This window comes from Egretta garzetta, unplaced genomic scaffold (genome assembly GCF_000687185.1).
Source record: "Egretta garzetta isolate BGI_Z169 unplaced genomic scaffold, ASM68718v1 scaffold133, whole genome shotgun sequence".
NCBI lineage: Eukaryota > Metazoa > Chordata > Aves > Pelecaniformes > Ardeidae > Egretta > Egretta garzetta.
In genome coordinates, this window is record NW_009259111.1 from 4,406,528 (window position 1) to 4,420,994 (window position 14,467).

Consider the following 14,467-nt stretch of genomic DNA (forward strand, 5'->3'; position numbering starts at 1 on the left):
CGCTGACAGAGCCCCACGGATGGCGGGCAGAGCAGCCGCCCGCGCCGGGGCATGCGAAACGTCCTCCACGCGCCCCTTTCAACAGAATCAAGCCTTTAAAATCAATCAGATCGAGCCTTTCTGAAAAACGAGGGGAAAACAAGTCACTCCTCAAATAAATACACACAGTTCCCCATGGAATTAAGTCACATGCGTGGAAGATCTGAACCGCAGTATCAAACATACAAAGCCGTAGTCAGACGTGAGTGCTTGGTGTTTATTGCGACAGTGCTGAAGTAAAGGGAGTTTTCGCTTCTAATAATTACCAACAAGTCATTTATTTCATTGACAGTTAAAGCCTCCACAATGGTTTAAAATATTTAAATTATTACTTTTCTACATAGCCAGAAGCTTTGGATGCGTGAAGCCAAATATACGTGTTGTTAATGCATCTTCTCTGTATTCCTTTTAGCAGTTTACTCCATTTTTTGCGAGACAAGTGCAAATAAAGACACAATTGCTGTTTTTCTAAAGTGTTTGAAATTAGGTGCTAATTTAGCAAGTATGAGGTTTCCTACTTTAAATGTATACACAGTTCAGACAAAGATTTGAAGTAACATCGATCTATGTCTATTTCAACAACATAATAATCCCAACATTTTAAAAATGCAGCTGAACATTCACTTATCACAGAAGCAGACAAAACAGATCCTCCCTTGCTTATAATAAGAAACCACTTGTAAGAAGGTTTCTTCTTTAGAAAGACAAAAATCCTAAAATCTATTTTAAAGTATAATGTAAGCCATAAATGTTGTAGACCATATTTCTAGGTCTTAAATGTCCTTTAACAAAAAATAGTTATGGTAGGTCAATAGTCACAGAAAAAATGATCTAGAATTGATTTAAACAGTGAATATATTTGGAAAGATTGGGCCAGCGATTGCTTATGGAGCAGATGTGGCCTACTAGAAAGCAGATGAAGCTCAAACTGATTTTCAAGCACAGAGGGTCATGAAAGTCTTTTCAAGTTCTCAAAATCCTGGACTAGCATCTCCAGTGTATTTAAAGATTTCAGTCCCCTTTTCCAGCAACCTTCACAGCTGCAAATTCTCGATTTCCTGATATGTTCTACCTATGAAGAATCAGTGCCCAGCGTGCTATTATATACACCCTGCACAACACGGATCTGCCATTCAAATGCATCCTATCCTGTACATACGTCCTCTTCATTGGCGGGGCCGGCAGAAACAGCAGCCAGCACAGCACTGTACAGCTATGCAGGATGCTTGCAACTATGGAGCCCTGAAAACCGGGATGTTTGCCGCTATGTGAGAAAAGTAGCCACAGAATTCCTATTAATGCTTGGGCCTTTCAGTTATCATTGGCTTGATAGGGAATTAAGATGTTGAGGCCTAGTAAGGAAGAAGAAAAACATATCTTTGTGCAGGTCAGTAAAGTGACCAAGCAATTAACAGGATACTTACAAAAAGCCAGACTAGACTATAAACTTTGGCTGTTATTTTAAACATTGGTGTTATTTTAGAACTGATGAAACTATTTTGAATATTAAATTGTAATTTGGAAATGGTTTCAGGCTTTGTGCTAAGTCAGTACCTGATGGCTTGCTACATTTTTTGCTAAATTAATTCAACCAGGAAAAAGGCAAATGGTATTCCCATAAGGAAAGGTCTTCCCTCAAGTGCAGTATCAAGGACAGCAAAAAAAATCCTGACTCTCTGAGCTGATAGAACTCTCTTAAAATAAATAGAATTAGGATTTCCTGCTACAGCTCTGTATCTCTGCCTTACACTAGAAGCACACCAAACAGGACCATTTGAAATTTTCAGGGGGCAAGAACGATCCCTTTGAAAGCAAGATTTGACCCCCTTGATTTTATCATGATGAACCTCCAGCTATTTGTGTCCTGATGTCTGCATTGTAATCATTCAAGTTTTAAACTTAGTAGCACAGACTTAGAAGCACTGATCGCTATAGCTTCTACGCTATGAAGTCTGCAATGCTATCAAATTAGCAGCATAGACTACTAGAGTCAGAAAAGGGCATTTCCCTGTGGTGAATTATTCCATTATTGCCTCATAAGCCACCTTCTGCAGCACCTGATCCCAACCCTGATCCGCAGACCACACTTCTGCTCCAGTCTAGCAATTTCTCTACTCTCCCACCATCTTCTCAAAGGCAACTCCAGGCCTTTTTTGTTCAAGGGAGAAATACATTCTGTAAGGGGCTTTACAACACGATAAAATTATTATCTTTATGGGCTATTCCCTCTTCCATTTGTAAAGGAGAGAGTTTTGCATACAACACATTACATGCCTAGAAAGAAATCAGTAGGGAAAAGAGAAGAGTGGCTGAGTGCACCACACTGCTGACTCCTAAACTTCCAGCTGCTTGCCCATCTTGCTGAGGGCATCGCTGACAATGTCCAGCTCATGACGTAGCTCATTCACCACACTGGCAATGCTCTTCATGTCTTTCAGGATCTGCACACTTTGAGTATATGGATTGTACTTCACGCCAAATGGGCGCTTGATGGTTTTTGCAAATTCTCTATTCAAAGTAAAAAAAGAGAGGGAATTATAAACAAAACACAAATGGATCTGCTGTATGCGGTCAGTATCAATAACCACTTTTCTAAACTACTTACTTCCTTAAAAATAGTTTTAATCATTACATAGTTCATCATCTTTCCCACCCAGTACATGGAAGACCAAGCAAATGCTGATCTCTGCTTTCCAACCCCATGAAAAATAATTATAAAACTGTGATAAGAATGAAAGGGTTTGGTGCTGCTACTGAGAGATGCATGAAATCAAACCTGCTTTTATAAAACAGGGAAAAAAAAATCTGTACCTCATCTTTTCCTTTGCTTCTTCAAAACTTTCAGAAACAAAGTAAACCTCCTGGAAAGTTGTGATGAGGCATTCTTGCTTGCAGGTGACCTTCGGATCAAAAGGCTTGACTTTGGCACTGCCAGAGAGCGAGTGCTGGTAACATAACGTGTTATGTGTCAGGGGAACATCACCACCCAAATAATCCACAAGGAAGATGACATGAGGTAGGGTGAATAAAAAGAGATTAAGTGAGACCATATTTAATGCATTGCTGCTTAAAATTTTTTCACAGCAGTTGAAGCTTAACAAATAGCGTAACTTTGAACAGTCATATTCTGCCAATCTGGGTCAAAAAAAGGGATTCCTCAGACACAAGGCTTGTGTAAACAAGAGCAATATTTTCAGAATTTGGTTAAACCAGCAGAGCTTTGTTCTGAAAACAGTTACTTGGGCCTAACATTAAGAAATACCAGTGATCTAATGTTTCCTGCAAAAGACACGGGAGCTGCTTTTGGCATATATCCAAAAGCAGACTTTCCAGTGATTATTGCCACCATGAATTTGCTTAAGTCTAGCAGGTATCTAAGAGTTTTCAAAACAAGGATTTTTAGAATTATACTTCATAAGAAACAGGGCAAAACAGTGATAATAATAATCAGGTACAAACAAAGAAAAGACATAAATAAGCAGCAGATATTCTTACCTTGAGCTCACTAATTGAAGAGAGCAAGCCAGCCCCATAAACTCGTAGCTGTCCCTCTTGCTTGCACAAGCCAAACTCTACAGTGAAGAAGTAGCACTGAAACAGAGAAGGGAGTAAAATAATTCAGGCTTCAGCAAAAATGCTGTCATGAACTAGATGGGGGGCATTTCTATTTGTAGGTAGTGTCAAATAGTTGCAAATATCAGACAGTCATCACTTGGTTATCTTTCTCAGATATTTAAAAGAAAGCCAGAATGGAAGGGTGAAGAATCACAGGATTACATGCTTCTCATAAGAAAGATGGATATTATAGATCACCCAAATAGGCTATAAGCTGTTAATATCAACAGGAACATGGAGACATAAAACTGTTTTGAGAAATATTGTCATGACATGGCAGCTTGAGCTTAAAAGAAACACTGTATAGAGAGGATCTCTGTAAGCAAGTTTGTTCCTTACTTGCTCAGTGGCCTGTAAAACTAAAGATGCTTAGTTTGCAGGATTTCAGGATTTTTGCAGGTATATGGTGGCTTAATTCTGCTCCCACTGAAGGTAGTAGAAATTTTACCACTAGCTACACCAGGTGGGGAAAAAAATTAACAATATCAGCAAACCAGTTCTTTCATACTTGCATAAGTTATTTTTTACCTTAATTTAATTTTCATCTTAAAATATTTTTGCCAAAGCATCTAGAAACTGATATCCAGGAAGTAAGATTAATTTATATTATTTTAATTTCTTGGCTGAAAAGTATCTAATGCTAATGCTTACCACATTCAATGAAAACAACATATAATTTCAATTAATTCTACACATTAAAGATATAGATTACTTTTAAAGTCATTGAATCACATTCCCAGAAGTAAAAAGATTCTGTCTGGAAGAAACAGACCATAGAATTTCAACCTGGAAGAAGTGATCTACCAGCAGAAGTTGCACCCTTACTTGACAGCCAAGTGAAGAAAAATACCAATCATATCAACCTTAAAAGGTATTTTTTTCCTTGAACGGAAAATTGTTATATGCTCTAAAAGCCAAGAACCAGTGAAACACATAGGTCTAGCAGCTGGTATGGCTAATGTTGATATAAAATTCCAAATTTATTCAGTGGAGTGGAATCAGCCTAGTAAAGCACAAAGCTTTCAATGGGATCACCAGGCACAGAAACACTCACTGTTGCCAGTTTTTGGACAGCCTCATCTGATGCCCCAAGTGATGCAAGACCAATTTCCTGGGAGAACTGAGCAAAACTGGGTTCAGCCAAAAGAGGGACGTGGCCTAGGAGCTCATGGCAGGTATCACTGGAAAAAAAAAAAAAACACAAAAAAAGAAATCTCATTATCTGTCTTTGTGGTAAAGTGCTGAAAAAGCAGCACCACTGAACAGATACAATGTCTTGTGTTAAACTCTGCAATACCCAAAAGACAGAAAAGTGTTAATCGTGTTTAGCTGAAAATAATTGAGCAGGTCATACCAGCTCTACATATGTATATAAACTCAGATTTTCAAATGAAGCTGTCTAAAATTAAGATCTGAGCTGCACATTTATGTGGCAATTGAATATTAAACTAACGCTGTGCACAATGACATCAGTAAGAGCTCCCCAATAACATGCTGTACTTCTGAAAATCCTCTACTTATGAAGGTGGCACTTGAGCATGCTAAAACTGCATTACATTCAGCATGAAGGCTGAGTCTTCAGCACCTTAAAAAAAAATAAGTTTTCTTGATGGTGTTCTTGAAAAGCTTTTAAGTAGCTTGGCTCTGGGCAGTGAGATTCAAAACTCTCAAATTCTACCCCAAGATTAAATGACTCACGGCTCTGGTGTATAGAGAGGGTCCGAGCTGTGTCTAACATATTGAGTGCAGTGAAAAACTCTGAATGCTAATCCTGCCAAGAAGTCTCTGGGTGATAGGTATCCAGCAACGGGGCGAATGGTGAAACCTGTGCGCTCTGAAAGGGAACAGAGAAATTGCACATTAGTTTAGTGTAGAATTCCACAATGCTGTCACCTTTCCTGCTACAACTGGGGTAAAAGCCACAGCACTACCATGGCTCAAAAGCATGTGGGAAAGTTAGGCACGATTAGAAAATTTGGCCTAAGCTTGAGAAAGACCAATATTTAGGAAAAATGTCACTACCTCTGTATAGGTGGATTGCCTACCATTTCATGCTTAGAGCCAACACAATACAGCTAGGTATCTCTTTAGCCAACCTTAATAGTCTCTTCAGAGGGAGCAGTGCCCCTCAAATGTCACTGTTTGTATATATTTGAGACACAATACATTAAAACACTGATGGCCAAAAGGCCTCTTAACAGACCAGAATGAATACAAGCAAAAGTGACCAGGGATGTTTTTTCATGCCCATATAATAGCAGTGTGACTTGCAATGGACCTTAGTTCCTTTTCATGTAAGAAAATTAGTACATTACCTTTCAGGAAGCGGGACACATCTTCCAGCTGGGGGATATTGTCTTCCCTGTACCCACAATATTTGGTGAGCAAGGGTAAGTTTTTAAGGTACTCTCTGCAGGCATGAGTTGGGTAAAGCTTGTTAAGCTCTCGGTACACAGTCCCCCAAGTCTTGATCTCCTCCTCAGTAAATTCAATCTTGGGAATTGGGTCACCACTACAAGGGGAAGAGGAAGAAAGGACATTCCTTGGTAAATGGCTAATAACAGATGACTCATTTACTTACCATTATTATTTAACATTTATATGGGTGTGACACCCGTCAGGGTTAAGACCCCATTGCATTAGGTACTGTCAAATACACAGCAAGATCTGGTCTGTGCCCTGGAGAGTTTTTAGTCAAAGGGCTTGCTCTCTTTTCCACCTCAATCAGCTAACAGGAATCCTTGCATCAACCTCACTGGAACCTGGATGCTTTGGTCCTGTGAACAGTTTCTTAGGTGATTAATGCCGAGAGTAACATTTAAAATACCTGCAAAACCTTTACAGCTTCAGGAGCTCAGAACACATCCTTTTCCCTGTAGGACTTCCCTCTCTATAATTACTTCCCATTACCTTTTTGATTTGTTTTAGAAAAAGAGAATTCCCTAAATTAGTAACACAATGCATAGAAGCAGCTAGATATACACATCAGGTAAAAATCATGCTTCTATGCAGAGACAAGTGTCTGTCTGAACATAATTAATTGTAATTAAAGTGGATTATAGCAAGGGTGTCACCTAAAGCCCACTGAAGGCAATGGGAGTGTTACACTGAGCTTCCACTACCAGCCAGGTAACCAGCAAGGCAGATGCTTTCCCAAGGGAATCTCTGTTAACAACATATTAACAGTAACCGGCTCTGTGCTGTGGTAACCAGTTGCATTAATACACGATGCAACAGAGCTCAAGATACCCACCATTCCTAGGTCATTTCCAACTGAGGAACTTGGCATCTAAATTCAAGCAGGCCACAGCAACATGGAAATAAATTTTAGAATTTACAACACTCAGCTATGACACTCTTACTGCTTTAAAAGCTCCCTCCCCCAAGCAGCATCTCTAAAGACAGAAGCGCTTCAAGTTTTTCACAGAAAACTTCTTATCTATACATCACATGCACTAGTTTGAACCAGGAAAGAAAACTCAAGTATTAACATTTGCCCAGAGAGTTTACGCTCAGTGGTCAATGAGCTATATATTGGGGTTTGGGCAATATTTGGGCAGACACCAATCCACCCTAGTCAAGTCAGTACATCCTGGCAGAGGCAGCTGTGTAGCAGGCATTGTCCACCCTCTTCCTTTGTTGCACCCATTTCCAGAGAAGCGGGGAGGGACTGAGAGTCCAAATGCACCACACTGCAGGAAGCCCATGCTGGCATCGCTGCCCATCTGAGGATCAGCGCTGCCACAGGTGCCATAATGGCCGAGCAACAAGGAGCTGATCCTCAGACCGATCAGAGGCCCGGGGAGCTGTAAGATGGCCTAGATCTACCTTTTAATCCTGTCTTACATCTCCCTTCGTTTTACCCCCCACCCCCAGCTCCGATGCCCGAGCAAAGCACGTCTCAGCGAGATCAGAGCCCAGGGAACGTGATCTCCTGCCAGTCCACTCTGCTATTCTTTCAAAGCACCCAGAAGGCTTATTCTGGAAGAAGTAGAGCTTACTGTTTGTAGTTCATAGCCAGGTCTGCAAAATACTTCCGCCTCTTGCGATAGACATTGTCTTTGAAACCCTGGGGGAGGGGGAAGGGGAAAAACAAAGTTAAATGATTTTCCAAACTGTAATAAATAAATTACTTTAAAACAAGACACTTGAAATTTATTCAGTTGGGAAATATAAAAGTATGCTGTCTAAGAATGGGAGAACAGGGCAGGAACCTTATAGCTGTAGTCTGAAATGTTTAATAACTGTGAACTAAGCAAATACTCCAATTCAAAGTAAGGATCAGCGGTTTTATGCATGTCACTATATATTCAGTAGCCAAGGATTTATTTTAGTCATATCAGTGTTTATACAAACTTTGTTACTTGCTTGATTATTCTAAATTACAGGACAAATTGCCCATTTGCACTGCCCAAATACCGATTTGTTTGTTCCATTTATATTAGGGAAGAAAGAAAGACGAGGAACCAAGCCTGCCTCACAACAGGATTTTTTGGTTGGTGTTTTGTTTTGTTTTTTTTTTTAATTTGTATGCAACGACTCAGGGCCCAGACCTGGAGTCCTCGCATGAGCAAGCCCTGCAGAAAGGCACAGGAGCTGAATTCAGTGACAGCCTTGGTTGAACTAGGAAAAAGATACGAAACTTCCAAGAGAAGGTGCTCAGACCCACAGAGGCCCCACATTGAGAGGAATAAGAAAGAGGAGGAAAAGCTGCTTTTTTTTTTTTTAAAGTAAGCTCCACAAAGTACATTTTCACTAAGGATTGAGCTGGGGGGGAAAAGATACTTACGGGATGGTCAGCATCCAAATCGGACCCATACATCAGCACTCGGTTTGCACACTTATCCAAATCTGAGATCTTCTTCGGAAACCAGGGAACATTCTCCATGTCTAAGGAACGCATGGAATCCACAAAGTTATTAATAACGCGAGCGTGCTGAGGGAGGAAACGCTACTTTCAAGTATGGCTATGGTGGTTACAAGCGAAATCTATAAATTAAAGGGGTCATGAATAAGACAAGGGAGTCCACTGCCTATCTGGCACCACCCTACAGCTCACACTTCCTCCTCTGTCACTGCCACAGTCTGCCTACAGAGCACAGCCAGCTCCAGTGTCCAGGGGAGGAAACGGTTAATACGGGTTTTTTGCAGCCCGTAACTGTTATTACTGGTAATGTTAGAGTAGTATCTAGAGGCTGCCACTGAGACAAGGCCTCCTTGTGCATGCTGCTGTGAATCTTCTTGGGTACAAAGGGTGCAAAGGAGCAGAGGAGTGATTTGCCTGTGGTCCCTAGGCAGAGTGGGACCAGGTTTGAGTCCTCCCATCCCGCTTTACTGACCATGGGAAAGAAACATTACCCTGTGGTTAAGTGCCTCAGAAGCATCCAGCTTTGCTGAGGCGTTTGTGGGGAAGAAGAACAGAAGGAGGCAGTTTCAGCCCTGCAGCCTTAGTTTGGCTACTAACGTTTTTGGGGGTTTTTTTTAAGCCCAAGAGAGTTTATAACTGAGCTCTTGGCAGAGTGGTTAATACACTGTTTTTCTGTACCATTGCTCTTTAGTTTTCTTAAAAAGGACAGGGGAAGTGTTTAGGTTGAAATTCCCCTTACTAAAGTAAGCTGTTTTTATCCAAGAGACACCAGATCTCACCCTGCTTGGGTGCAGGGACTCCCATTCACACCAGTTGTGCTGTGTGGAGAAAGGATGGGAGCACAGATGACAGACACACAATTTGCACCAGCCTGAAACAGCACGTATTCCTAGGTGACACCAGCCAACACAGCCCTGCTCATATCAGCCAAGCTACACTCATTCACAACACAGAAGCATAAACCTGGTAGCTACTGATTGAAAACACTACGCAAATGCAGATGCAGATGCCAAAAAACAAGACTTCAGAACAACACATTGAGAAGTACATTTTCATCAGAACCGCCTTTTGTACTTACCATCTTCCTGAACGTTGAAATGCTCTGTCGGGTTCATAGAGATAACGTTTACATGGGATTTCAAGAGCTGGAAGATCTCAATCAGTTGTTCCCTGTTACTGTCACAGTCCACAAAGATCTCAAACTCAGAATTTCGTCTCTTGGACTTCCGTGACTCAATGTGCACCAGATTTACATGCTTCTCCTGTTTTGTAAGTAGTAAGGTTTTCAAACAGATTGATGAAAAACTAAAATTTGTTTTTCAAACAAATACTCACCACCTTTGTGAAACTATTTTGATCTCTTGATAGAAGTTTGCTTATTGGAGGGGAGGGAGGATGGTTTGATTTTAAAAGGCCTCCCATTCAGAAGAAAATGAAAGAGAGCCTTCGTTCTTTCAATTTCATTTACAGTCAGGAAGCACAGAAAGACAGTCAGGAGGCTTAAATTCATAGACCTTCTTCTTTCATCCTTCCCATAGGAACCTGATTAGCAACTGGGTCTGGGGAAATTCACTAAAATGCCAATCAAGTCACCATATAATTATCTCACAAGCAAGCGAGTGATTTAAAAGCAGTAGGTTTCAGGGCGTAAATTAAACTTCTCTTTCATTTGAAAAATTATTTAATCTTCTATCGGGAACACAGAGAAAAACCCAAGCTAAGACATGCAGGGCCAGATGACAGAGCACAGTGGCACTGCGCATATTCCTTGTGCAATACCTACCCAGCAATCGAAGGAGTGCAGTTGTGCAATCGCAGTTCCTTGTCACCCTCAGTCCAGGCAGGCAGGGTGACAAGGGCACAGGACTCAACCCAGTGCAGGTCAGCACCCCAAGTGTCTACCTGCCATCGGCAAGAGCTTCAGACCCACCTCTTGTATGCAGCAGAAACCATGAGTGCCAACCCTCTTCTCATGAGAGGAAAAGACAAAACTCTCTCAGTCTTTAGTAGGTGCAGATGATACATTTTGTGAAGATTTTTAGCCAGACAGTGTCTGATTTCTGAGGCATAAATTTGCCTTCGTGGGTAATTTTGGGTGCAAAATGGCAGCCAGGTTAGGAATCACATCCTTAATAAATGGATGTAATAAATTCTAGCGTGTTCCAAAACTGTCCTTACAATTTAAAAATACAAAGCTGCTGGAGCAATGTGATTATTACATACCTGAAAGAGTTTTAATGCTTTTACAAGTCCTCCGACTTCATTCTTCAAGGAAAAAATGATGGCTGTTCTCCCTCTTTCAGATGCATGGTCTTCATTCTCTTTATTATCCTCAATCATCATGTAATTTGACTTATTTAACTAAATGCAAACAAAGAAAAAGATTTTTTTTTTAATGGCTAGTAGTCCAAAAAGTGTAAAGTTTTACATTTCAGTTTGGCTTGGGGTAATATTGTACTTTGACTGATCAACCACAAAAGAAAACTTGCCAATTAAATCATTACACAATAACAGGCATAAAAGTCAAGCACATGTAGCATCTGTGAGAGCTGAGGATGAAATGCTGAGATTTCTTTTTTTCACTTGAATGATTTTATAGACCTCTTTAGTCATTCTCTAGGATGCAGAAAATGTTTTCAAAGTATGGTTTATAACTAGTTTTTTTTTTTTTTTTTTTTTGAGGCGGGGGGAAGGATCTATAACACGTCAGAAGAAACAGTAAGTGGAACAAAATCCTTGTTAGCAAATGTGATGAACATTGGTAAAGGGAATAATCCAAAACCTGCTGGATATAGGTGGGAAAAGATAGATCAGGATTTAGTAGATCAGAACTGAAAAATCATTGCCTTTCTCCCACTACATAACCACAAAGCACCAAGTTTACAGAGAAAGGAGACAAAACCTAAGGAGTTAAAATGTTGTGCTGACCAGAATCTGTTGACTATAGAGATGGCCCCATTCTGATCAACCACAACCAAGCTATTCCGTCTGTTGGGTCCCCCAATTCACATGCCAAACCCTTACCATAATCACCCAAATCACACGCTAAAAATTTTCAGACAACCAACGCTGTAGGACCATGGGGTTTTGTACATTACTAGTGATCACGCTCCTGACTGTGTTGAAATCCACGGATATCACAGACCATATTCTTAGCCACATGTAGCCAGGCCATAAAGAGAGGTAATATAGGAACAATTAAGAATGCAGAAAATGCAAAGTAAAGAAAAAATGCACAGTTTAGAAGCAGAGGCTGTGTCTCACATGTCTTCAAACCTTGCAAAAAGAAACAAGAAAGGTGAGGTTTCTGAAGGAGCCAGTGAGAAAGAGGAGAGGAACAATGAAGGCATGTTATTGCTATTTGGGATTATTTTTTGATTTGACGAGAGTTTTTAAAGATACGACTACGTGGTGACAACTCATCAGGAACGGAAAGAGCAAAAATAAAAATGCAGCAGTTCCACCAATTCCCTTCTACAGTCTCTCCAGCTGTAACCCCTTTAAAACGGATAATATTGTACAGCTAAGGATTTCTATCTATAAGAGATAAGTTTACAGATAAAAACCAAATTTGACCTATCTTTTATCAAAACGTTCCCATTTATCTTTCAGATTAAGAAGATAATCTGCCTGACAAAATAATGAAGTAATTAGTTAATTTTAAATTGAGTGGTTTACAATAAGGCAGGTATTTAATGCTGCTCTAAGAGAGGTTTCAAGCAGGTTACCAGCTGTGAGCTCTTTAGGATGCAGAGTTGGTATCCTGTGGAAGGCCTCTTGCTCCAAGCCCACTGATGCTCATGGAAATAAAACCACTGGATTTCTGACTTGGTCCCCATCTCTTAACAAGTTGTCACTATATGATGAGCCTGGATGACAGCGCCAGTCCATCACACTGTTTCTGATCCAGCAAAGCCACTGATCTCCATCAACTTGAGTCCAAACATCAGATTATCTGCTGAAAGTGGGTGATGGGGCCCAATCCAGATTCTGCTGAGCAGCCTGCAGGTTTCACAGCTCACTTCAACAAGTGTCAGATCAGTATCACAAGAGCCAGGAAAAGGCACTGAGCAGGGGTACTCCATGCAGAGAAGAAAAGACTAATAACCTCACAATTACATATAGGTTATTGGCTGTTTTCTCAAGTGCAGAGATAGCCATTTGCATGAGCCATCCTACTCGGGTGATATTGTTGTAGAAGAAGCTGGATGCAAAGAAGTCTCCGTTACAAATAGATTGTAGTCTTTGAAGGCAAAAACTGTTGGGCTGTTTTATATACATGGCTCATACACAGCATATTGGCTTGATTCCAGTTCAGGATCATTGACTTAAGACAAGATCAGCTTATGAGATTTGGCACAGTTGCATGCAATATTATAAGGTGCACAGCTAGGACAAACTACGTGCATTGAAGACTGATGTTCTTATTTCGTATTTTGCTAGTTCAACTAACATTGTGTTTAAGATCAAATGACAACATTTGTAAAGTAGTATGTTTAAAGAGACCAACGAAGAAAATAACAACAAAATGCAGCGTGTTTTTACATTAAGTTCTAAAAATTACCTCTAATTTAAGAATTTGAAAAAAGTTGCAGAAGGGAAATTCGGATGCCTACAATGCCAAACACACACCATTTACACTTTTAACCCTAAACCAGCATTAATCTTTGGCTTTCAATTAAAAAATGGACTGAAAACATGTCTGCATTAAGGCAGCAACCATTTTGGTACGAGACACAAGAGAAAATGGTAATGCAAAAATAATTCCTCCTCCAACAGCTGCACTTTTACTTTGATTTTATTTGTATCAGTAACTCAGCTCTAGTAAACTCTGACACTTTTCCTTTGCAGGGCAGGAATTAATATTGCGGTGATGCTTATTATTAATGACGCAAATCATTAACTCATTTCCCATCAACCTGACTCAAGTCTTAATGAAAATGCACAAACACAAGGATACTCTAAAGCCGTTATTTAGACAGGTATCTAGGTGTCTTCTGGGTAAAGATGGCTCCTTCTGGAACCCACAGCAATTACCTTCCCTTTCTCCCCTTCCTGAAGAATATCCTCTACGAGATAGATATTTGAGGGTGTATATTTTGTGCTTTAATTCTTTATATTAATGGATAGCCAAGATTTAAAATTGTCCAAACATATTCATCTATAGGAAATTACATTTTAGAGCCATAAACGGAAGACCAAAAAAATCTTTTAAAAAATGTATTTGATACAGATTGCCATTAATTGTGCTTGATAAAAAAAAAATCTCAACAGGCGTTTTACACCCTCTCCATCTTTAAGTAGCTGCTTACTTTTTCCCTGTCCTTTTCACATACTTCGTAGTAGGGAAGGATGAAGACTCGATCTTATGAGTGACCATGACTAGATGTCCTATTACAGGGAAATTTTTCAGCCACACCAAAGGTCTTACTTAGATTTAGTTCTCAGACACCAAACCAAAAGTTGTGCTGACCAGTTTATCTGGCTTCCAAAGATCCGAGAGACAAGGCAAAACAATCTTTTGTGAAACTTTACTCCGTTGCAGTCAGCTTTCTTTTCACCAGGCATTTTACTGATGTTTTAAACGGTACAGTATCAAGAACTGCAGCCAACATGTAAGCGCATCATCTTCTCTGATGTACTAAGCATATACCCACTGTAACATGAAATAATCCAGTAACCGATTACTCTGGGCTATATCACAACCTCTATCTTCTAAGCAGCGATGCACCAGAAGTTACTTTTGCTCTACCGTAATTTCATCTGCTCGTATTTGAACGTTACCACGTCCGTGTGTGTCCCCCCCGCTTCTGTCCAGGAACAGCGGCACGAATCAGCCCCATCCCGATCCCAGCGGCACGGAGCACACACCGCTGCCAGGGGAGCATCTCCGGACGGCTACCCCTCCCCAGGTAACCGCGGCCAGCAAGCTCCCCTCTCCCCCCG

General features: G+C 40.5%; 1 protein-coding gene across 6 annotated transcripts in view; it reads right to left on the reverse strand.

Moving 5' to 3' along the window:
- Nucleotides 1–1,327: 1,327 nt before the first annotated feature.
- TPH1 (tryptophan hydroxylase 1) overlaps nucleotides 1,328–14,467 on the reverse strand; it is a 27,263-nt gene continuing 14,123 nt past the window's right edge. For 5 of the 6 annotated variants that reach the window (XM_035890980.1, XM_035890977.1, XM_035890976.1 and 2 more), the window contains 10 exons: nucleotides 10,745–10,882; nucleotides 9,600–9,783; nucleotides 8,444–8,544; nucleotides 7,656–7,723; nucleotides 5,970–6,166; nucleotides 5,353–5,488; nucleotides 4,709–4,835; nucleotides 3,535–3,630; nucleotides 2,851–2,984; nucleotides 1,328–2,547 (listed from right to left, as the gene is read on the reverse strand). In XM_035890980.1, coding sequence (XP_035746873.1) covers nucleotides 2,373–2,547; nucleotides 2,851–2,984; nucleotides 3,535–3,630; nucleotides 4,709–4,835; nucleotides 5,353–5,488; nucleotides 5,970–6,166; nucleotides 7,656–7,723; nucleotides 8,444–8,544; nucleotides 9,600–9,783; nucleotides 10,745–10,864 — 1,338 coding nt within the window. In that variant the 5' untranslated portion in view covers nucleotides 10,865–10,882 and the 3' untranslated portion in view covers nucleotides 1,328–2,372. Of the gene's footprint in view, nucleotides 2,548–2,850; nucleotides 2,985–3,534; nucleotides 3,631–4,708; nucleotides 4,836–5,352; nucleotides 5,489–5,969; nucleotides 6,167–7,655; nucleotides 7,724–8,443; nucleotides 8,545–9,599; nucleotides 9,784–10,744; nucleotides 10,883–12,249; nucleotides 12,827–14,467 lie in introns of those variants that run through there. The other variant, XM_009635435.2, reaches the window with a different exon arrangement.